Below are 24,488 nucleotides of genomic sequence, written 5' to 3'. Positions count from 1 at the left end.
CTTCCCTTGGAAGACAATTCTGAGAAGGAAGGGAATCTGCCAAGTGGCAATGGGATCATTCCAAATCAACTTTTTGAAGGAAGTTCTAAGGAGTACTCGGTGGAAGATAACAGCTTTGAGGCCAGCTCACCCCATGGGCAGTGCAATCCTCCATCTAGCAAGGTTGACTAGCAACTTGTTGACCGTCCTATGGTGGACAACCCATTGGGCGGAACTGAATATGGATCCGACCCAGCAGACTCTGCAAGCTCCTTGTCCGAACATGACTCTCGTCCTTTCAGGGAAGAGAGCAACCAGAAAGGCGCTGAGATTGAGGCTCCTAACACAGGTAGGGCCCCTGTGCCTCGTACTCTCAGGCCTCGTAAGAACAGAGCAGTGAACATTGGCAGACGGGGAGGCTGCCGGAAGAATCACTCTGGCAGAGGAGGGCGCGACCATGAATGGGAGGGCCCTGAGCATGTTGTTTCAGACTTGTCTCCATCACATATTGTGGGAGGAAGGGTGATAGTCCAACACCAAGAAGTGACAGCAATTGACAGTTTTCTTCGAGATGTGGAAGATAACTCTAATAGACCTGCGCATGAAGGTGGAATGCTGGGGCAGACTTCAATGTCTGGTCATCTGGATGCCACAAATAAGTGATTTGATGAAGGTCCTTTTCTGGAATATTAGGGGCATCAAGAAGGCGGTCGGAAGACGGGCCTTGAGAGAGTTGATTATTCCGAAGGATCCAGACCTTCTGTGTATCGCAGAACCGATGATAGGTACCTGTGACTTTCCCAATTTGTTTTTTAATAAACTGGGCTTTTACGGTGATTTTATTCATAACAATAGGCTCAATAGAATTCCAAATCTATGGATCCTGTGGAGAAGAAATTTGAAGGTCCCTGTTTCTGTTTCTGAGTCTGAGCAGCATGTTACAATTGCTTTGGATTGGGGTCTGAGCCATATCCAGATTTCCTTTGTTCATGCTAGCAGCTTCAGGGCGGGGCGACGAGCTTTATGGCTGGATTTGGTGGCTGATACTCCTGAAACTCCTACTCCTTGGACTGTTATTGGTGACTTTAATGCATGCCTTCAATCTCATGAGAAACGTGGCCCAGGAAATTTCAGTTTGGGGTCGGCAGTGGAATTTGGAGCCATGGTTGACGCATGTCTTCTATCTCAGGTGCGCTCGATGGGCAGGAAATTCACCTGGACAAACAATCGATGCCGAGGTAATGTCTGTACTGTTCTGGATATAGGTTTTTGTAACGAAGAATGGATATCCTTTTTTCAGGACTGTTCTCAACAGGTCCTTCCTTGGTTTGCCTCTGACCACTCCCCTCTGCTTGTGGTCTCAAGTAGCAGCCAGCGCCCTCCAAATTGCCCCTTTCGATTTAATAATTTTTGGACGGATCATGAGGACTTCGACAGGGTTGTAGCTGAATCCTGGGCGGAGTGGGTTCCAGGGTCACCTATTTTATCCCTAATGTCTAAACTCAAGCGGCTCAAAGGGGCGTTAAAAGGTTGGGCGAAACTGACCTTTCCCCATTTTGAAAGGGATCTCGACGAGGCAAAGAAAAATCTCACCCACGTGCAGGAGGAGATTGACAGTAATGGGTTGTCGGATCAACTGTTCCGAATGGAGGCTGATGCTAAAACGGCTCTTCTCAAGGCGCAAGATAACCATGAAAAGCTTTGGGCAGAAAAGGCGAGGCTCAGGTGGTTGACTTATGGGGACACAAATTCTAAGTTTTTCCATCTATCTGCTAAAATGCGAAGAAATAGAAATACTATCCGATCCCTCAAAAAACAGGATGGGTCGATTGTGGAAGGGAAAACTAATTTGGGTGAGTATATTGTGGAATTCTATGAGGGATTTCACAAAAATGCTCCTACAGTCGATCATCTTGATCTTTTGGACAGCATTCCGAGGGTTCTCCAACAAGTAGACATATTTCATCTAGACTCTCTTCCTGGTAATGCAGAGATCATGAAGGCGGTCTGGGCGCTTGATCCTGAAAGCTCGCCTGGCCCAGACGGCTTCTCTGGAAATTTTTTCAGGAAGTGTTGGAGCATTGTGGAAGGTGATGTTTGTAATGCGGTGAAAGCCTTCTTCAGGACTAGTCGTATGCCTAAAGGTGTTAACAACACTTTTCTAATTCTGATCCCTAAAGTGGATGGAGCTGAGACTCTGGACAAGTATCGACCATTGTGTATGAGCAATTTTTTCTGCAAAATAATCTCTAAGGTGTTGGCTATGCGCTTAGAGAGATTTCTCCCCAGGCTCATTTCGAAAGAACAGGGAGCTTTTCAAAAAGGGAAGCTGATCCATGACAACATTAGTGTGGCATCCGAGTTGGCGAACTTGATGTACTCCGCCACGAGAGGGGGTGGCCTTGGTCTAAAAATAGACATCAGAAAGGCATACGACATGATTTCTTGGTCTTTCCTCTTTAAGGTGATGGAAAAATTTGGATTCTCAGAAAATTGGATCACATGGCTGCATCAATTATTGGCTTCAACTAAGATTTCTGTTCTTGTCAATGGAGTCCCGTAGGGCTTCTTTGGCGTGGAGCGAGGATTGAGACAGGGAGACCCTATATCCCCCTTGCTTTTTATCATGGCGGAAGAGGTTCTCTCTCGAGGCCTGACGAGATTGATCCACCAAAAAGATATTATGCCCATTTGTGGCCCTAAAGGCGTTGTAACCCCTGGGCACATCTTATTCGCCGATGATATTTTTATCTTCTCGAATGCTTCATCCAGGTATGTGGCTAACCTTAAAAATTTTCTTATGAAATATCAGGAGTTCTCTGGTCAACACATCAGCTTCGAGAAAAGCAAGCTCTTCCTAGGGAAAATTTCTCCAGCTCGTAAGCAAGCCATCGCTGAGACTTTGGGCATCCCCATCTGCAGCTTTCCAACTCGATACCTCGGTGTTGAGATATTCAAGGGAAGAATCACAAAGGAGGCATTGCTGCCTGTGTTGGATAAAGTAAAGGGGCGCCTTGCTGGATGGAAAGGTAAACTTCTGTCAATGGCGAGCAGGGTGGAGTTGGTTAGATCAGTCATCTCCGGTATTCCTAATCATAATTTTGCGATCTATTGGTGGCCCTCTGCTCTCCTTGTAACCATGGAAAGATGGATGAAGAACTTCATCTGGGCAGGGGAAGTGGATACCTCAAAACCAATTACAGTGAAGTGGGAGTCTGTTTGCAAACCGAAGGAAGAAGGGGGTTTAGGTATCAGCAGACTTAGAGACACGAACATGGCAATGCTGTGTAAATTGGTATGGAGAATAAAGCATGAGAAATCTGCTGCCAATTCCTTTCTTAGAGCCAGATTTGTGAAAAAATATGGGTCATTTAATAGAGGTTTTCGGCCGTCGTCTATTGCTCTGGGCATCAGAAAGGTGTGGAAGACTGTGGAGGCAAACGAACATTGGATTATTGGGAGAGGCGATCTAGCAAATTTCTGGAAAGACAAATGGTGGGGCCCTAGGTCTATTCTTGAGGAGATTCAGACTTCTGACCTCCCTCCCCTCCCTTGCAACGCTAAGGTTTGTGATTTCATCAGGAATGGAGAATGGTCACTTCCAGAGGTCCGCTCTCACTCTCTCAGACAAATTTTCCTTGCAATTAAAGAGGTGAAGATTCCCAGTGCCCAATTTGAGGACTTATGTATATGGCAGCTATCTCCTCTTGGTTCTTTTACTACATCGTCAGCGTGGGAGGATATTAGAAGAGTTGCTCCGGCAGTGCATTGGAACTCTTTGGTTTGGCACAATAACCTCCCTCCAAGAATTGCTACTTTTGGATGGCGACTAGCTCATGAGAGACTCCCAACGGACGAGCTTATAAGAAAAAAAGGAATTTTCCTAGTCTCTCGATGTTGCCTCTGTGAGCAGTACGAAGAAAGTATGGAGCATATTTTCCTTCACTGTCCTTTCTCCAAAGATATTTGGGAGAAGTTCACCTCTTGTTTCGCAATTCGATGGTCTGAACATGAGTCAATTGATAGCTTATTTCAGTGGTGGAAGAGGAAATCAAGATCGATCAATTTAAAAAACTCTTGGATGATAGGGTTTACCATCATTGCTTCTCAAATCTGGAGGGAAAGAAATATCAGACGGTATGAAGGAAAAAAGAGGAATGGGATCTACTCATTTCAATACATCTGCCAGGATCTTGCTCTATATGCAGGGACTTCTAAGGGTGAAGTGAAATCGATTGCTGATATTATGTGTTGCAGAAAACTGGGGCTGAAGATTGATAACCCAAAGATTGTGCCGCCGCTGGAAGTTCATTGGTGTAAGCCACCGGATCAGTGGATCAAAATTAATGTTGATGGTAGTTCATTGGGAAACCCGGGTCGCGCAGGAGCAGGGGGAATTGTTCGTGACAGTAATGGTCAGGTTTGTAAGGCTTTCAGTACTTTTTTGGGTGTTAAAAAAATATATGAAGCTGAATTTAGCGCTGTCATGGAAGCAATATTGGTTGCTATGAATATGAACGCAAGGGGCTTGTGGATCGAGTCTGACTCCGCAGCTGTAGTGGCTGCAACTCAGAAGATGCATATCCCTTGGTTTGTTTTACAAAAATGGCGGTTTGCTCTCCCATTCCTTCAGTCCATTACATGGAAGATCACCCACTGATTCCGTGAGGCGAACACTGTGGCAGATTTTTTGGCAAAGAAGGCAGCAAAATCGGGAGCCTCTGACTACTCCACCACTTTTCCCAGTCATGTATTAGATGATTTAGAAAATGATGCCTCGGGTAGGCATAGTTTTCGCTTCTGCTAGGCTCTTGCTTGTACACTCTGCTGATGGCTATGCCGAAGGTGGAGTTTGCAAGTGGCTGTAGTGGTTGCGAGCCTGCTTGAATTTCTTTCTTCTTTGGATGTATTTTTCCGTTTATTTCCTTCAATAAAATCATCCTTTAGCAAAAAAAAATAAATAAATAAATAAAATAACATTGATAATTATTTCAATACCAAGAATATACCTTTCTTGAACTAGAATGGATTTCAAATTTAATTAGAGAGACCCTTTTGGTGAGCGATTTACTCTTGCCATCACAATTGGGTGTTCATGTTGGTCGGTCTCTCTTGATGACATGTGGGAGATGTTTTATGTCACACAACTTTGGAGATTTTTATCTTGTCACCATAAGTGATAGAATTTTTTTAAGTACAATTATTCACATATTTAGCCTTGAGATAGAAGAGAATCTATAGTGTGTTGATGTCATGTGCCATCACAAATGTTATATCAATGACATATGATCTTTTTTCCAAATTTTTTGTTTTCTTAAAACAAGTCCCAAATAAATATGATTAATAGCCCATTTAATTAAATATAATTAAAATACTTGTTATTTGTAATGCCTTTTATATTCATACATATTAAAGTTATTAGTGAACACTTGTGATTATATTTACTAGTTATCCCTTCCCAACCTTATTTCATCAGACTTTTAGTACAAATTTTGAGAATTTAGCTATTGGTATCATGAAATTGGATTTTGCTCTTAGAGTCAGTGTGCCTTCTAAGCCTGATGCCGATAGCCTTGCTGATGTTAATGCTCTTTATGAAAAGTGTGAAAAGTCTGATCGTTTACGTTTAATGACCATACCGTACATCATGAGTAAAGCCTTAATGAAAATGTCCCTTCAACTGAAAATATCTTGTACCAAAAGAAAAATATCAAGGCTTTCCTTTTGAATGTAAATGATATATTGATTATTCTTTTAGGTAATTTTGGTTACCTGTCAATGATGAGGTGGTAAAAAACGATGATATGGTAGTGAAAAAATCATCTTGATGCATGACAGTAATGAGTAGCATATCAAATATTGGTTGAGTGCAGTGGGTGAGGCAGTAGTGCACGTTTTGGATTTTCAAGATTTGTACAGTCAATTTTAGCCTATTTGTGTTCAAGAAAAGAATTTTTGATAGTCACTTCATTCTGGACAGTTGTAGAATATGTTATTCTCTTTTCAACACATCCTAAATTCGTCTTGATCCAAAGTTGGAAGAAGAAGATGCAACTAATGAAATTTTCACGAGTATTTTAGTCATTTCATATGGTTGATTTTGAAGACGAGTTGTTTTGGAGAATTTTATTCCTCTGAGTAGTGAATTGAACGCAACTTTTTCCACCTCAGTCTAAGTTAGGATAAAAAATTTAATTATGATTTGATACTTTGAGATTTTTTCTTGGATTCACTTTCCTCAAACAAATGAATTACATGTGAAGTTGATGAGGTATCAACAATAAGAAATATGCATTTTCATCTTTGAGCTAGGTTTTTTATATTTTCTTTTTCTCTCCATATTTCAGCAACTAGGTTTGAAGCTGTATTTATGAATTTTCAACTGTAGTTTAAATCATCTGATTTCTCGTGTTTATTGCCTTCGAGGTTCGAACTCATAACCCCAAATCTTGCTTTTAATGAAGCAAAAGATGGGAACAACTTTGAGTTCCACATTGCTCATTAAGGATGATGATAACTAACTTATATATACTTATAGGAATATAATAGTAGGATTCCTTGAAAAGATGCATATGTCCTCTCACATGTCCAGGGTTGGTCTGAAGTTCTTTCATTGCGGACATGGGCTTGGGCCACGAAATTTAATTTTTTTTATTAAGTCATGGGTTGTCTTTTTTTAGGCCTGAATTTATGCCTAAGTCTGAGTCTAGACGTACACTTACATATGAGCTGTGTCTTTTCATAGAGACACATCCATACAATGGACAGGCTTACACCCTTGGATTAGAATCTCTTAAGGAGATTAAATCATGGCCTCTCACTTCAGGTGTCACACCCTTACATACAATTTCCTTGAAGGAAATCTAGGGTGGGTTGGTTGCCATTTCATATTTTTTAACAATGTTTTCCATCTTCTTCTTATCAAATGTTTTCAAAAATTCTCCTCCTTTTCTTCTTTTGTTTTTGAGAGTGTTGGGTAGTGGGTGCATCACTATTAGACAACTTCTCAATTTGAGGATTGCTTCACATTTGAGGATGATTGGCGAGTAATACCCTTTAGCACTAATAGAGGGTCTCATCATCAGCCTTAAGAAGAGTGACCATTTAGCACGACTCAATCCATATAAGTGTTATAAAATCCGACTCAAGTGAAGTTGATACACTCCTATGTACATTTGGTGGATATTGCTACAACAAAGAGATAAGTGCTTATAATCTCATCTCGGTTTTTCATATTACGACACATACACAATTGAAGCTATATATATTTTTAGGGAAAATGTTGGGTATGCCACTAATATCAAGTATGCTAGCACCTATTGTGTCTTTCTCTCTCTTCTCTTTCCTGAAATGACCCTCATATCCTTCCTGAATGATACTCCATCATGTGATTCTATTGGTGTTATCCGCTAACATACTTGATATCGGCGGCATACCTATTTCTCTCCCATATTTTTAACATGACCAAATACGGACTTGAACATTAGAGGGAGAAATATATGGTCTTTGAATAAAGGAGATCTCTATATGGCTTGTGCATTTTTATTTTTATTTTTCTTTTGGTGGGTGGGTGTTCTATTAAGATTTGAACTGTTGTAAATGTTTAAAATGTTACATGTGAACACATAAAATGATTACATTATCTAAAGCAAGTGGATATCTTATTGAGATGATCATGTAAATGATATAATTCCTTTAATTTATATTTCCATTAGTTAATATAATATAAATCTGAGGCATTTACATCAGTAGACATATTTATGTCAAGGTTAAGACACAACGCAATTCCCATCCCCACATCCTTGTTTGGATAACAAGAGAGACTCGAAAGATCCCTTTCTCTTCTTTTCAAAATGGCAAAGTTTTTGTCTTCCCACATCATTCTCATTCAGTGGTTGCTTATTGTTTTCTCTCTCTCTCTCTCTCTCTCTCTCTCTCTCTCTCTCCCTTTCTTGGTCAGCTACCAATGGGGACGGACACCAATGTTTATCTTTTGATAATGATACAAAAACCAAGTTCATGAAGATTGGCCCCACTTCTCTACCTTTTAGGTAAGGAAGGTTAGAACCATTTGATCAAAATATAGATCTGTTTGAGGCTATTGGACTGGAATCTATTATCTCTAGACTCTGATTCTGTAATTTTATCAGTACCCCTTTGGTTTATATTCCAATTGTTTGGTTTTGTAGGGAACTTTGGCTTTAAATGGAAAGGCTCCAAAGTCTAAAGGATGATTCGTATTCTACACCAACGGTACACACGATCATGAATGTACAAGTGAAATGAGATGCTCACATGGTGGGAGTTGGGACCCAGCCACCATTGATGTGTTCTTTTGAGTGACGTAGGATTGATGATGATTCTTCCTTTTGACCTTCAAAAACTGATCTCATGGTTGTAATCATTTTCATTTGGGTCAATCAAGATTTTCTTTTGGCCAGTAGCTGACCATTTGCTAGCTGGGTGGGGTCCTCAATGGACAACAAATGCACCATGTGAGCAATGAAAAAACGAAGAAAAAAAAAAAAGTGAAACTAAATGTCACGACAATTTGTGAACAACATCTTCATCACAACTAAAGCTGCGTGTGGTATACATTCTTAAGACTTGGTTTATTCTATACAAACCTCGCCTTCATTCCCTTCTTCTTTGAGCTCTCTCTTAGGTGGAGGTGTTTGGCTATCCATTTTAACCTGACTTAGGTTTGATGTCTCACACCTAAGGATGTTTATCAGTTTGATTCTTGTTAAATGGTTTGGTTTAAATTTGGTGCACGATGACGTAGGCATAAATAAAAACTGAACCAAATAAATAGGTAAAATAATCTCCAAGCTTGCACTAAAATTTTCCTAAATATGCATGTTTGGACATGGAGAGGTTCTCCAAATTGCACCCCTAATTTTGGTGTATGGAGAAATTATGTGACAATTCCAACCCTTTGGACATCAATGGATGGTCTAAACTGATCACATTTAGATTTCCAACTCAGATTCAATCATATATATACTTTTTTATCTAATAGCATGTATAAATGTTCTTGCACCTTCAAAAGTCCTTAACGCCCTCTTGTGAATTTTACTAGGTTGTTTTGTCGCATGGTTAATTTTATTTAGACTAAAACGCGTATGTGAACAGGAGACTTTGGGCTATGTTTGATTGCAAGGGAAAATTAAAAGGAAGAGAAGAGAAATTTTTTAATTTAAAAAAGAAACTTTTTATAATCGTTACCCACGTGATTGTATAAACAACTTAATTTTTTTCTATAATATTTAGTAACGATACATTTTACAAGTAATATTTATTTTACATTTTGTAGCCAAGAGTTTTGGATGCAAAGTAAAGTGCAATTTAATAATTAAATATGGAATGATTTGGAGTTAGTAATACAATCAGACAAAGTAATGGTTAGAAAACTTTCTTTTTCAAGTTTGAAAATTTCTCTTCCCTTCGTTTTAATTCCCCACATAACTTTTTTCTCTTTTTGGTAGGAATTCCCCTCATAACCAAACCGAGCCTTCTAAGTAAAAAAATTAAGTCCAATCATTGGAATATTTTCAAAAACTACTTCTTTAAAAACCCCCATATCTATATTTTCAAAAGAAAAATAATTTTTTAATTTATAAATGGATTAATCAAACAACTTAAAACTCCTAAATTACCACTAAGAATATGATATAAATAGAACTATTTTAAGAAAATCGCTCCTTATAATAATGTTTGGACAATCAATTTAACATATTTCATGAATGCAAGTAAATCTAAAATTGAACATTGGAATTAATGTCAAAGTCTTCTATACATAACAATAATTAAAGTTTACTCTTTTAATACTACAATTTATCTTTCTCATCTATAGCAGTCAATGTATGCATAATTACATGATTGTATGATTAGTCAACCCTGATTAATTAGTAGTAGGGCGGGAACATGATTGGGTTGGGCCAGGATTTTTAAAACCCCAGCCCAAGTGCCCAACACTGGGTACCCTTAGTTGGGCCCATGAAAACTACTCAGGATTAGGAGCCTCTCCAGTGAGGGTTTTGTGTCTCTATCTCCTATTTTCTCTTTCCTATTTGGTTTCTCTCCACGGCTAAATATAATATAAAATATATGCAATGCATGTATCGAGCTTAATATGACACAAAGTTAGATTTTTCATTATCAAAATTAGGGTTTGAAAATCCTTCATGACCTGTCAAGGTTATTTTATATGTACAAGTTTATCGTGGATATAATATTCCTCAATGTCCAATATTTTATGACATAAATCAAGATTGGTTGTTATTAGAAAAACAATATTTAAGTCATTAATTAATTGCTATAAAGCTTATGAGATATGTTGTTTATATCCCTATATTTTGGGACTCAAATTCCTCTGCGGTGAACGGTAAGTGATAGTAAGGATTTAATAGTTGGGAGGATCGTACCCCAGTCATTGAATCTTTACTACCTTTCACTGTCTCTCTACAGAGGATTTTTATACTATATCTTGAGTCTCTATCAATATACGTAATACTTCCAAACCCTTAATTTTATTAGTTCGAGCATGTCTTATATGTTAAACTTTCTTTCATATTTGAAAATATTTTTGCTTTGAATATTCCAAAAGCAACATGCATGGTTCACTCTATTTGAGTTAGCCACTGGCGTCATACATCTAATAATACTTTTCTTATATAATATTTTTTTCTATTTAAAAATAAAAATAATATTATTTTTATATATAGATGTCAAGGGATTGGATTGGATTGGATTGGAGATGGGTTTCAATCGCTACCAATATGTTCTGTGCCGCATATTAAAAAAATGCAAATGCTAATGTGTTCACATTGTTCTAACCAACAAACAAAAAATGTGTTCACATTGTAATTGGTAGGCAAGTAAGGGTTTGCATGGTCTAGTGTTTGTTATGTTTTTTTGGAATAAATTGATAACAGAACGGTGACGTCTAGTCTGTTTTTTCATTTTTTTTTTTTTTTTTTTTTTTTTTTTTTTAATCAACTAAGTGGGAAAAAAAATGATGGTAATTAATTGAAGAAATAGATTTGTTGATGCTAATTTATAAAAATAAATATAAAGTTTGAAAACAAAAATTGTAAAAACCAACACAATGAATTCACCTCTCTGACCACTATTGCCACCGCCGTCACCACCACCACTCTCTTTCCTTTGCAGCATTGTTTTAGACTTTAGAACACATTTTCAAGCATATGGTTTTAGAGAAAAATGGCTTAGTAGTTCATTTAACGTTCATTTAGTCAATTAAAGATAGGTATCTAACCGACCATTTATATATGAGACTATAGCTTATAAGGATCGATTATTTAAATGGGTCGATCACAATAAGGAATCCAAAAATAGGGGTACCGATTAGAAAATAACACCACAGGGTACATTTGTAATTATAAACTTCGAAGGGAAGAATTGTGTAATACCTGAAACATATATGGAAGGGGAGTGTAATTTCCTCAAAAATTTATTTATAGCAATAGAAAATAAAATCCATCAGTTAAATATGGGGGAAAAGACGTGTACGTACATAATGTGTCAGTACCAAAGGATCAAATTTGTACATACAAATCAATTCTATTACACTTGCTTCTAAAGTAGTGGATGGAATTTGTAATTTGAATCAAGTGTTAAATGTCTTTTTTACCCCCATCCCTTTTGTCTAAAACTCAAGGCTTTCAACTTCTCTGTCTTCGTTCCCAACGAAAAAACAATATTCCTCTTCTTCTTCTCTGTCTCCGTTTGGCAGTGGTGGGAACACATGCTTCTCCCTCCTAATCCAACATCGACGAACAACACACAGAAATCCGATTCCACTCATTGTCACCGTGAATCATCCATCTATCTTAATAACAAAATCCAAAACAGTAGAGCCACAAAGAAGTCTAGAAATCCTAAAGCAAATTGCATTTTGAGACAGAAATTCATTAATCCTATAACAAATTAAAGTTTTATATACCAATAATTTGGATGAAACCCATTTAAGATCCCTAGACAAAAAGAGAGGAACAAACAAAGATGAAAATCCCGTGAATCACCCATTCAGATTCCACTCATTGTCACCGTGAATCACCCGTCGATCTTAATAACAAAATCAAAAATAGCAATAATGGGAGTGGCGATTTTAGTCACCTGAGTACGAGGTCTGATGTTCCGCCGTCGATAGAGTTATCGTCGAGGATTTCTTCGTTGCAAGATCCACAAGTATTATCTGATCACCGAGATTATGTGAAGATCAACGATGTAGTTGGTAACGAAGAAATCCTCACACACACATGCACTCACCCACCTACACCCACCCACAAACAAATGCATTCAACACCCCCCCCCTCCACACACACATACAGATTGAGGTACTGAATAATTACTATTCAATGATGAAAAAGTATGAAGAATATTACAAAATGAACTAAGAAAAGACGACATTCAGATTGAAGAATCCTACTCACTTGGTATATCAAATGGAGAATTTTTTTTTTCCTTCCTGTAAATCCAATTTTTTTCCGTAGGCACAATGGGTACACTAACTAGTAAGATTAATGAGGCAAAATAGTCAATTGAAAAGCAATAATCATGTTTCTAAGCTTCCATGCTATAGAGATAACCACTTTCTAAGCCTCCAAGCTACACAGAGAATCACTGGCTAGTACATTGCTGTAGATGATGAAATAAATAGTGGAAAGAGAAATGTTCCTTTTGATCATGTTCAAAACGAGAGAGAAAGAGAGAATGCTATCTGATCATGCGATTTTGTGCCCATACACAGAGGCAGCGAAATGTTCCCTCATGATGGATGCCTCAAAGAATGCTCTCACCTATAAATTAATGTGTCAGTTGCTTTAAAGGGCAAAGAATGAAAATTTACTACCATTTTTCATTTCCCTCTTCAAATCACGCCGTACTTCCTGTTTTGCTGGCTTCCTGACTTTCTCCAACTCCGGCTCTGCTGTCTTTGGGCCCACGCTCCCCCCTCTTCTTTTATTGTTGCCTCCCAACAGTGGCTAGAAGTCATGTTCACCAGAAACACATAGGCATGAGTCCTGAGCAAGGTTATAAAACTTGTGATCCGTCTTGGGGATCAGTCAAAGTCGATAAATATTTGAATCATCCAGAATTGCATTATATCGGACAGATCTATCCTTAATTTTAAAAAAAAATAATTTTATTACCATTTTACATTTATATTTTACTATTGAATCGGTATCAAATTATCAAAGCCGATATGATTCAATCCGGCTAATATTGATCAATACGATCCCAATTTTAGAACCATGGTTCTAAGAGCATATCCCATTTACCAGTTGCTTCCATGACCTTTTTTTTTTCCTTAATCTCTCCCTTTGTTTATGGAACTGCTCCCATGATGCTCTCCTCCAATGGGACCCTCTGACTTTCGTGGTCAACAGTGAAAATCAATTGAACCAGAAATCAGAATTTTAAGTCGAATTTGAGAACTTGGATCTGGTCTGAGGAGAAAATTGGGCCATGGGTCTCAGTGGACAGACTAATTATCACGCTTGCAGAGTGGTCCGAGTTCAGTGGTGAGTGAGGGGGTGCCGCTGGGAGGGGGGAGGAGGGGGGGTGGGGAGAGAGGAGAGGGAGAGGGAGAGGGAGGAGGGAAGGTAATTACAAAGAAAATTATTATCTTAAGTAATTGGTAAATAAAGTCAGGTGGTTAAATGAGGCCGATTACAATAATCTGAGGTTGGTTACAAATAGATTAACCCTTTAAATAATCAATACTAATAGGGCATTAGTGTCTCAACAATGAATAAAAGAACCCTGCTCCCTTGCGCGTGTATACATCTAGACACAGGCAGGCAAAGGCAAAAGAAAAACGACGCTGCTCCACTCATATGCCTTGGTGGATCTCCCATTAACCTGTGCTTGGCACAGTGACTGTGCAAGAGGACATGGTTCTTTTCCCTTTTAATATAATATATGTAATTTTCACGTCACAATTGGAATGGAAACAAAGGGAAATTAATATCGTAATAGTTTCATTATGAGAAATTGTGCGATTACTAATCTTGTGTAAGTCAATGTGTGATCGAGAATAACAAATGTAATGGAAAAAACCTTTATTAAGTAGAGTAGTAATTCACTAAAAGAGAAGATTCAGGACAACACACATACTTTTTTTAATTCTTCCTTTCATAACAAGAATATTTCACACTGAAAAATGACACATATAGAAGGAACAAAATACCAAACAGTAAAAGACCCAAATTCTTTAAGCCAAAAAATACGAGTCCGCAATAATTGGTTTAACTGCGACAAGAATATGGAATTTTGATTAATATATAGGAGTAATTTATCAGAAAAAAAAAATTCTATAGGATTAATCACTTTCTGCATGTCAATTAAATTATTTATTTATTTTTTGGTAGAACTTGGAACAAGAACTATTCTTGTACATGTGAAATCCACTCAATGTGAAATCCTACTGTAAAAAGAGAGATTAAGTAGATTTCAGATGTGTATGTGTATTAGACATTGTACAAAAATGATTCTCGTATGAAGATCTGATCCGGACACCCACATAATAATATATGAGCTTAGCATTTTTGAGAGTGAAAAAAAGACAAAGCAGCCAAATAGAGGAAATAATGAAAGCCTCACCGACGACAAAGTTGTGTTTCTTTCCTGAATCGATTGAAAATTTTCAATAGCTGTCTAACCCTTGTTGTTGATCGTTTTTATGTCTACTCTTCTATTTGAAAGAAAATGTTTCACAAGCTACCTTGAAATTGCCTATTGTGGCCGCAAGGTGGAATGGGGTGTTTCCATCATCATCTACCTTGTTTACGAGTTCCTCAAGCTCTTGTTGCTTTAAGGCAAACTTGATTTTCTTGAAATCCTCACTCATCACAGCAAAGTGAAAAACATTACGACGCTTTTTGTCCACCAACTCCCCAGAATCGGGACACCATTTGATGAGTTCTCGAAATAACTGAATCCTTGATTCAAGAGCAGCTATGTGAAGTGGTGAGAAACTATCTTTATCCAATTTATACGCATTGGAAGTATTATGTCTTACCAACTGCTTTACTATCTTGAGGTCACCAGAAGGCTTACATCTTCTTAGCAACATATTGTTGTGTTATCTAGAAGGCACCGTCGGATACTGCATAGTGGAGAGTGGTCTTTTCATTCTTATCTGCTTTATCCACATCCTTTGCGTGTGTATACACCTAGACATAGGCAGGCAAAAAAAGAGAAGAAAAAATTCTACCTCCAGTCATATACTTTTGCACAACCTCCCATTAACCTGTGCGTTAGCACAATGACTGCACAAGCGGACAGGGTTCTGTTACCCTTTAATATAATATATGTAAGGGAGAGGGATAGGCATGCTACTAGGGTACGGTAAGTTAGCAGGCAGGACCAATGGAAGCACATGATGGGGTATCATTCAGGAAGGATATAAGTGTCATTTCAAAAATAGGGAAGAGAGAGATAGACATTGTAGGTGGTAGCATACGGTATGCCAGCATACCCAACATTTTCCCGGTAAAGGGAAGTCCTTCAAGGAGAAAAGGAAATTAATATGGTAAAAATTTCATAATTATGAGAAATTGTGCGGTTACAAATCTTGACTAAGTCAATGTGTGATCGAGAATAACAATTGTAATGGAAAAAACCTTTATTAATTGGATAACCAAATTAAGTAGAGTGGTAATTCACTAAAAGAGAAATTAAGGACAACACGTACGATACAGTAGTACTCTGGTCAGTTCAAATACTAGACCAACATAAAAAATACAAATAAAACTACAACACATTTTCTTAATTCTTCCTTTGATAAGGAGAATATGTCACACCAAAAATGCCACATATAAAATCAAAATACGAATCAATAAAAGACTCAAATTCTTTAAGGACTCGATTCGTGAACGCCTGAGAAGAAATAAAGTAGCAACAATATCTGCAAGTAAACAATAAACTAATGGCATAAATAAAAAAGTGAAAACAGAAAATGGAGACTTCCAAAGTTTTATAAGGGACGATTCTACCGCTTTGAGCCTGTCGCTTATTAGTTTGATAGTCATGTTCTTGGCCCCAGTTGCTAGCGACTACTTTTATTCTTCATTTTTGAAAATGGGTACATTTCTTATATGCTTCGCAATTCTCTTCACTTCAGTAACGTTCTATAAGGGCATGAGGGCAGTATTATCAAATTTTGACATAGTCGTTGCCCAAACCTCTACCTTGAGATGGCTTTAAGCTAAGCAATCTTAAAGTCTGAAGTGCATAAAAGAGACCTAGATGGTTACGTCTACGGACTTAGGCCATCTCATACCATCAATGGGATGTGGGGTTGAAGGGTACAGCTGGCTGGAGAACATATTGAATCAATTTTGGTTACAACAAGATTTTTCCATATATAATACGCGTATAAAATTTTATAAGAGAAAAAAAACCTAAAAGGAGGCGTGGCCCCTATGTGCAAATATAGTGAGAGGGAGGGGGAGGGGGAGGATAAAATGTTAGATGCATGAGCATTTTCAAATAGGCCAACTACCCAGCCAACGTAGCCCACAAGCTTAAACCAAAGGATTGAAGCTGGAAATAAAAGTTGCAATCCAGGATCTTGGGGTAACTTCACGACGACTCATGTTCCAACTCATAAAAAATTAGAAGTCGAGCCATATATGGATAGAAAGATCTATAAGTTTATTTTTCAAAAAAAAAAAAAAAAAAGGTGCATCATTAGCTATTTTCTAGAGTACGTTGTGGGCATTTTGGTAAAGTGTGTTTGGCTGACTGTAGACACTTTGAATTCTTGAATTCTTGAATTCATCTCTTTTGTCCAACTTCCATTCAAATTCGGGAAAGTACCTTTCACCACTATGTTTCTAGACTCTTCAAGATGTGGAAAGTACCTTTCAATATGCCCAAGGTCCTTCCTATAGGATAGTTGTTTATCTTCTCAATGTTTGTCTTTCCAATTAGTCTTAATTTCATTCTTGAAAATTGGCCACACTTAGAAGGTTGTTCCATGCTTATCTATATAAGCTTGTATCAATGGATGAAATGCATACTTTGAGTTGATTCATAATTTATTTAAGTTTTCGACCTTTGAGAAGAAATACTACTTCTTGAGTTCTCTTATTCCTTAGGTCGATTTCCTTTAGGTGGCGAGTTATTTTTCCTTTGAAGTGGTCACTTTGTTATTACCTCTTACTTCTATACAATTTTCATGCATCAATGACTGCCCCACCCCTCTTAGAAGAAGGAAATCGTATCCCTATCAATGCTTCTACCAATGCTCTCATTGGCCCATGCACTAGTATAGGGGCCACATTGCCTTTTAGGGCACCCTCTTCCTATGTATGTATATATGTATATATATATATATATATATATATAGAGAGAGAGAGAGAGAGAGAGAGAGAGATAAGGCTGGGCTCAAACAAAGACATCAACCCAGGCCCAGGCGTTGAAATCTTAGCCCTGCCCAGCCCTGCTGGCTTCAAAGCCCAACTTAGGCACTGCCACACTACCGAGATCAGGGTGGGCTTGTGCTCGCCTGCCTAGCTTGCAGCCCTAGGTGGAACCGAAGATCCTTACATGTCAAATTTCAGTTCAACTTGAGTTTGCCAAGTAGCTAAAGAAGGTACTAAAAATTATGGACCTCCAAGAGACTAAAGAGAGATGCATGAACATATAAGTGGGAGGAATGCCTACACATGAAAAGATACATTGAATGTCCTATCCACATCATTTTCCTAAACATTCGATGATCAGAAAATTCAAAACACCCTTCCATGTAGCAAAAGCCACTAGTCTTTCTTTCTCTTTTTCTTCTTCTTTTTTTTTTTTTTTTTTTTTTTTTTTTTTGAATTGAATTGAATAGGTCATATCAATTTATTAGAAAGAAGGAAAATGTTTATAGTTCAAAGGCAACCAATATAGGCTTTGGGGAAAAGTCCTCAATGACTAAAAAGGCTTCAAGGGCCGTTAGGTTGGAACGGCACAAAATACCTACCAAAGCATCCAGAGACCAAGGAATAATCACATAGCTTAAAGTGGATGAATGCCTTTTTTTATTTTTTTCTTTTGGTAGAAGTAATTGATTAGAGTGTGACATATGGAATCACTGTTACAAATATCGACTAGCTATGGAGTGGAAGTAGACAAGCTTGTCACACACTCCAATGACAATGCCTTCGAAATCAAGGTATTAGCTACGTCAGCCAAAGATAATCCAAAAAAAGTGCCCAAAGGAAGCGCATTCAAGAAAATTCCAATCAGGAAATCGATCAGTAGAATTGTGAGGGAGGCTCAGGACTCTCTTTACAAAGTTTTTTTTTTCTTTTGGGATGCTAGAAATCAGTATATATTAATGTAGAAAAGAGGGGAAAAAAAAAATAAAAAAGAATATACAAACTCTCTTTACAAAGTCCTTAGCCGAACACTTTGCAGTTCTTACTACCGGGTCCTAGCCCTAAATTCTTTCTTTTAATCTACTTACATTCCAAGATGTTCATAGTCTCCATTGATGGAGCAAAAAGTAGACTGTAAAAAAGAAAACTTTGTCATTGATGAAGTTTCCTTGATCTTTCTACTCTCTTTCTTTCGAAATACTCTACTTGCTGGTTTTATCAATGGCGGCTGGACGAAAAAGTAAGACCACTTGATTGACCTTTTTAAGTTTTATTGACTAAAAATGGATTTGAGTGTCCCTTTCCGACACGTCGGGAGGAGATATGAACTATGTGGATGTGGTGCCCTCTTTTGTTTTCCCATCGGCTGGGGTGTAGATGCCACTACACACCGACAGTATTGAAAAATACCCTCCCATATTCATCCGGCATTGTAAAGCCATTCTATTTTCCTAGAAGTTGCCTGTGGGTTTCTCAAGTGCTTTTCAAGAATGATGAGGTCATCTTCACAAGGGGGTGATCTCTTATTTTCCTGGCATTGTAGAGCCATTCTATTTTCCTAGAAGTTGCCTGTGGGTTTCTCAAGTGCTTCTCAAGAATAATGAGGTCATCTTCACAAGGGGGTGATGATAAAAATTTATCACCCTTCACAAGAATGGCATTGTAGAGCCATTCTATTTTCCTAGGTTCTTTGCCTTTCCTGGATGCATGTCCTCTTTCCACCTCCTTCCACGGTAAAGTTTTTTGATTTATCCATTCCTCCTCTATATAAATTGTCTTTCATAAGCCACGTAGGAAACAACTAGATCTTAGTGGTCTTCTCCTCCGTCCTACTCCCATCCCATCCCATCCCATCCCATCCCTAAAGGCTTTGTGGACTACTTCTCCTTTCCCCAAGGAGATAAAGAGCTGTTGTTGTATCAGGCCATGGATCCTCAAGTCTACAGGGCTGCAAAGCTTGGTGACATTACACTTCTCCAACAAGTAGTGATTGAAGATTCTAGCCGATTGCTAAGAGTAACTCCAAATGAGAACACAGCCCTTCACGTCTCAGTGAGTTTCGGTCACATAGAGTTTGTGAATGAAGTGTACTCTGCTCTTCTCCAACACAATACAAGTTTAGAAGGCAACATGGAATACAACAGAAGCCTATCTCTAATCACACAGGTGAACTCAGAAGAAGATACTGCCCTTCATGTAGCAGCCAGAGAAGGGCACGCTTCCATAGCTAAATTTCTAATTGAAAAGATAAAGCCTTGGCCTTCGGGCCATGATGTCGAAAGTGGAAATTATAGTTCAGTTGTTCTTGAGAAACTAAGGATGAGAAACAAGAGCTTTCACACAGCCCTGCACGAAGCTGTGAGTAGAAATGACTTTGAGATGGTAAAGTTGTTGACTGAGACTGATCCTGATTTAGGGCATCCCAACTATGATGCTGATCACGCAGAAGGATGTGGGGAATCTCCACTCTACTTGGCTGCCAGTGACGGATGCTTGGATATTCTCAACCAAATCTTTCTCATTTGTCCATCTCCAGCTCATGGTGGACCACATGGTCGGACAGCTTTACATGTGGCCGTCGTTGAAAGGAGGCTAAGTGTGGTGAAAGTACTATTGGAGAAGATGGGTAAAATACTTGTGGATAAAGTAGATAAGAATGAAAGGACCGCTCTCCACTATGCAGTATCCGACGGTTCCTTCCAAATAACACATCGGTTATTGCAAAGAAGAGGTAAGTCTTCCGGTGACCTCAAGATAGTACAACAGTTGTTGAGGCATAATACTTCCAATGCGTATAAATTGGATAAAGATGGTCTCTCACCACTTCACATAACTGCTCTTGAATCAAGCATTCAGGTATTTCGAGAACTCCTCAAATGTTGTCCAGATTCTGGGGAGTTGGTGGACAAAAAGGGTCGTAATGTTCTTCACTTTGCTGTGATGAGTAAGGATTTCAAGAAAATCAGTTTTGCCTTGAGGCAAGTAGAGCTTGAGGGACTGGTAAACAAGACAGATGATGACGGAAACACCCCATTCCACCTTGCAGCAACACTTGGCTCTTTCATGCTTATGCGACATTTGCTTTCAATTAGAAGAGTTGACGTAAAAGCAACCAACAACATGGGTCAGACAGCTGCTGAAATTTTTCAATTGACTCAAGAAGGAAACACAGCTTCGGTGTTGGAGAGGCTTTCATTATTTCCTCTATCCGCTTTGTCTTTTTTCTCTCTCTCAAAAATGCTAAGCTCACATATTATTATTATGTGGGAGTCTATATCAGGTCCTGGTGCGAGAATCATTCTTGTATAGTGTCTAATTAACACATTAAATCCATTTGTATGTTCTCTTTTTTTTACAATAGACTTTCACATTGAGTGAATTCCATAGGTTAGAGAATGGTTCTTGTAGGAAGGCCTGATCCAAGCTTATTATGTGAGCCTGGCATGTTTTACAAGCCAATTAATCATGATTTCAAAGGTGTAAGAAATTATATTATATTCTAATTCAAATGACCAATTAGATAATGACAAAGTGGCCCAAGTAAATCTCCTAGTGTTTAATTAATTTGGATTTAATTATGGAAAGTAATCTTTATATTTTGCAATTTTTTTTTTATTATTGTAGATGCATCGATCCCAACCTATATATATAAGACTTTATGACCTCCCTCTACCCTAATGTTGATTCTCATTAATTATTGGTATTTATTTCTTAAAAAAACCCTTAAAAATAATAATAAATAAATAAATAATTCAATTGACAATTTGACATGCAGAAAGTCATTAATCCTATGGACTTTTTTCTTTCTACCAACCGATTAATTACTCCTATTAATCAAAATTCCATATTCTTGTTGCAGTTATACCAATTATTGATGGCTCATATTTTTTGGCCATGGCATGCAATAAATGTAAGAGGAGAAAATAAATGGATGATAGGAGGAGGAGGAGCAAATAAGGAGCAAATATGCAGTGACCCCCCGCAGAATCAGGCAGAGGGACAAAAAAAAGCAGCAACAACAAAGGTTACAAAAAACCAAAGAGAAATGGGAAAGACTCTCCAAATAGTAGCGTCTCTTATTTCCACCGTAGCCTTCACAGCAGTTTTTCAAGTCCCCGGTGGCTACAATAGCGATCCCAGTAGCAAGGCTTATGGAAAGCCTTTACTCATCGACAATTTAGACTTCAAAAGTTTTATAAGGAACGATATGGCCGCTTTGAGTCTGTCGCTTATTACTTTGATGGTCATGTTCTTGGCCCCAGTTGCTGGCGACTACTTTTATTCTTCATTTTTGAAAATGGGTACATTTCTTATATGCTTCGCAATTCTCTTCACTGCAGTAGCGTTCTGTAAGGGCATGAGGGCAGTATTATCAAATTTTGACGTAGTCCTTGGCCAATCCAATACCGTTTCTGCTTTCACTTCTTCAATTGTGTCATTAGTTTATATCTTATTTCTTGCAGATATTGTTGCTACTTTATTTCTTCTCAGGCATTCACGAATCGAGTCCGTAAAGAATTTGAGTCTTTTACTGCCTGGTATTTTGTTCCTTTTATATTTGTCATTTTTCAGTGTCAAATATTCTCCTTATTAAAAGGAAGAATTAAGAAAATTAATGTCTGTATTTGTTATGTTGGTCTGGTATTTGAAGTGACACTACTGTAATGTGTTGTTCTGAATCTTCTATATATTTTAGTGAAATTACCCTACTTAATAAAGGTTTTTTCCATTTACAATTGTTATTCTCGATCACACATTGACTTACACAAGATTTGTCTCGTAATGAAACTATTACAAAATTTCCCTTTCACTTTGAAGGGGCTTCCGTTTCCAATTGTAAAGTGTAAATTATATATATTACATTATAAAAGAAGGGAACCTTGTTCACTTGCACGGTCACTATACCAATCCCAGGTTAATGGAAGACTCTAGATGTATACACACACAAGGGGGCAGGGTTCTTTTATCATAATTAAGACACAAAGTATTAATGTTGATTATTTAAAGGGTTAATCTATTTGTAACCACCTGACTTTACTTACCAACTACTTAAGATAATAATTTTCTTTGTAATTTCTTTCCCTCTTCTCTCTCCCCTTTTTTTCCATCTCCGTCCTTTCGCCTGTCCCTGTCCCTGTCCCTGTTCCTGTCCCTCTCTCCCCCTCCCTTCTCCCAGAAGTACCCACTCACACCACTGAACTTGGACCACTCTGCAAGCGTCATAATCAGTCTGTCCACCGAGACCCATGGCCCAATTTTTTCCTCTCTCGCAAATCTCCTCAGACCAGATCCAAGTTCTCAAATTCCACTTAAAATTCGGATTGTATCAGTATTAGCCGGATTGAATCATATCGGCTTTGATAATTTAATACCAATCCAATAGTAAAATATAAATGTAAATGATAATAAAATTAATTTTCATTGAAAAATAAGGATAAAATCTGTCCAATATAATGAAATTCAGGGTGATTCGGACTTTGACTGATCCCCAAGACCGATCACAAATTTTATAACCTTGGACTCATGCCACGCACCCCCAAGGACATCAGAGCCGGAGTCGGAGGATAGCTCTCTCTCGCTCTCCCCCCTGGTCGAGCCTATTCTATAGGGGGAGGGAAGATGAGAACCAGAAGGCTTGAACCTATGACCTTCTGGTAAGATGGGTTTCTACACGTGAAAGGATCAGGTTCACGTACGAGAATGTTCTCGTTCGCTCCTGATCCGTGGATATAGAATCCATTAAATGAAGAAAACGAAAATTGATTTTATATCCACGGATCATAACCGTTTTCGTACATTCTCGTTCGTGAACCTGAACCGCTCTCTTTCTACACTCCACACCTACCCACTGTACTAGGCAATGATTCTCTCTGTAGTTTGGAGGCTTAGAAAGTGGTTCTCTCTAATTGGAGGCTTAGAAACATGACTATTGCTTTTCAATTGGCTATTTTGCCTCATTAATCTTACTAATTAGTGTACCCCATTGTGCGTCCGGAAAAATTTTGGATTTATAGGAAGGAAAAGGAAATACCCTTCTCCATTTTAATATACCCAAGTGAGTAGGATTCTTCATACTTTTTCATCGTTGAATAGCAATTATTTAGTACCTCAATCTCTGTGTGTGTGGGGGGGTGTTGAGTGCATGTGTTTCTGGGTGTGTTGTGGGTGTGTGTAGGTAGTGCGTTTGTTGGGGTGGTGTTGAGTGCATGTGTTTGTAGGTAGTGCGTTTGTGTGTATGGGGGGGGGGGTTGATTGCATGTGTTTGTGGTTATGGGTAGGTAGTTCGTTTGTGTGTGCGTGTGGGTGGATGTGGGGTGTGGGGTGTGGGGTGTGGGGTGGGGGGTGGGGGCAGGGGTGACTAAGAGGTGTTAAATGGTGGATTCAACTTGGTCCCAAATCAGATTGAATTGGTTTCGATCTAAGAATGAGGGTTAAATGGTCAGATACAGTTTCAATTTATTTCAATTTTTCACTTTAGTTTAGATTCGCATGTTTTCAAGTTTGAACCACAATGAAATCTTGCATTCATAACTTATAGTGAGAAAAGATTCAGTAAAAACACTTCAAATCATCTTCCCCAAAATCAAACAAGTAAACAATCATGAATAGGGAAATTGATTTGATGTGTTCATGTTGTAATCAGGACAAAGAGGATAGCCTAGTGGTGGCAGCTCTGGCTTAAAGAGTTGGCGCCCAGAGGAGGAGGCTATGGGATCGAACCCTGTCGTATGCATTGTGTGTGTGGGTGTGTGTGTAGGTGTATCCATCCGTGGGTTGTCCAGATGGTTGGGGTAAATTGGATCTCCAACTTAAGTAGAGACCGTGACATGAAATCATAAAATAGCCTTACTATCAAATCATTCATTTAATAGTCTAAAATTTTGTATAGTGACCAAGGAGATCGATAGAAGCATTGTTACAAATCAGTTTTCCTATTCATAACCTCATAGTCCTTAATTATTATTATTATTATTATTATTATTATTATTATTATTATTATTATTATTATTATTATTATTATTATTATTATTATTATTATTATTATTATTATTATTATTATTATTATTATTATTATTATTATTATTATTATTATTATTATTATTATTATTA

The 24,488-nt window shown here is 38.0% G+C and overlaps 3 protein-coding genes across 3 annotated transcripts; all 3 read left to right on the top strand.

Moving 5' to 3' along the window:
• Positions 1–189: 189 nt before the first annotated feature.
• Positions 190–2,542, top strand: LOC122061468. The gene is made up of 3 exons (XM_042624769.1): positions 190–638; positions 835–1,168; positions 1,280–2,542. The coding sequence occupies exons 1-3, from the start codon at positions 190–192 to the stop codon at positions 2,540–2,542; spliced, it is 2,046 nt and encodes a 681-aa protein (XP_042480703.1).
• Positions 2,543–19,304: 16,762 nt separating this feature from the next.
• On the top strand, positions 19,305–20,811 carry LOC122061386 (ankyrin repeat-containing protein At5g02620-like). Its single transcript, XM_042624666.1, has one exon. It carries the CDS (start codon positions 19,305–19,307, stop codon positions 20,685–20,687), a length of 1,383 nt encoding a protein of 460 aa, XP_042480600.1. The 3' UTR covers positions 20,688–20,811.
• A 612-nt stretch (positions 20,812–21,423) lies between these two features.
• On the top strand, positions 21,424–22,043 carry LOC122061298. Its single transcript, XM_042624560.1, has 3 exons — positions 21,424–21,727; positions 21,842–21,916; positions 22,030–22,043. The coding sequence occupies exons 1-3, from the start codon at positions 21,424–21,426 to the stop codon at positions 22,041–22,043; spliced, it is 393 nt and encodes a 130-aa protein (XP_042480494.1).
• Positions 22,044–24,488: the final 2,445 nt, after the last annotated feature.

Source organism: Macadamia integrifolia, chromosome 1 (genome assembly GCF_013358625.1).
Source record: "Macadamia integrifolia cultivar HAES 741 chromosome 1, SCU_Mint_v3, whole genome shotgun sequence".
Classification (NCBI taxonomy): Eukaryota; Viridiplantae; Streptophyta; class Magnoliopsida; order Proteales; family Proteaceae; genus Macadamia; species Macadamia integrifolia.
This window is presented reverse-complemented; position numbering and strand designations above follow the sequence as displayed.

Coding starts and splice junctions, on each gene's coding strand:
- LOC122061468 (XM_042624769.1), top strand. CDS start 190: ATGGTGGACAACCCATTGGGCGGAACTGAATATGGATCCGACCCAGCA. Junction 639..834: donor CATCTGGATGCCACAAATAA/GTGATTTGATGA, acceptor TCATAACAATAG/GCTCAATAGAATTCCAAATC. Junction 1,169..1,279: donor ACGCATGTCTTCTATCTCAG/GTGCGCTCGATG, acceptor TCCTTTTTTCAG/GACTGTTCTCAACAGGTCCT.
- LOC122061386 (XM_042624666.1), top strand. CDS start 19,305: ATGGATCCTCAAGTCTACAGGGCTGCAAAGCTTGGTGACATTACACTT.
- LOC122061298 (XM_042624560.1), top strand. CDS start 21,424: ATGGGAAAGACTCTCCAAATAGTAGCGTCTCTTATTTCCACCGTAGCC. Junction 21,728..21,841: donor CTTCACTGCAGTAGCGTTCT/GTAAGGGCATGA, acceptor TATTTCTTGCAG/ATATTGTTGCTACTTTATTT.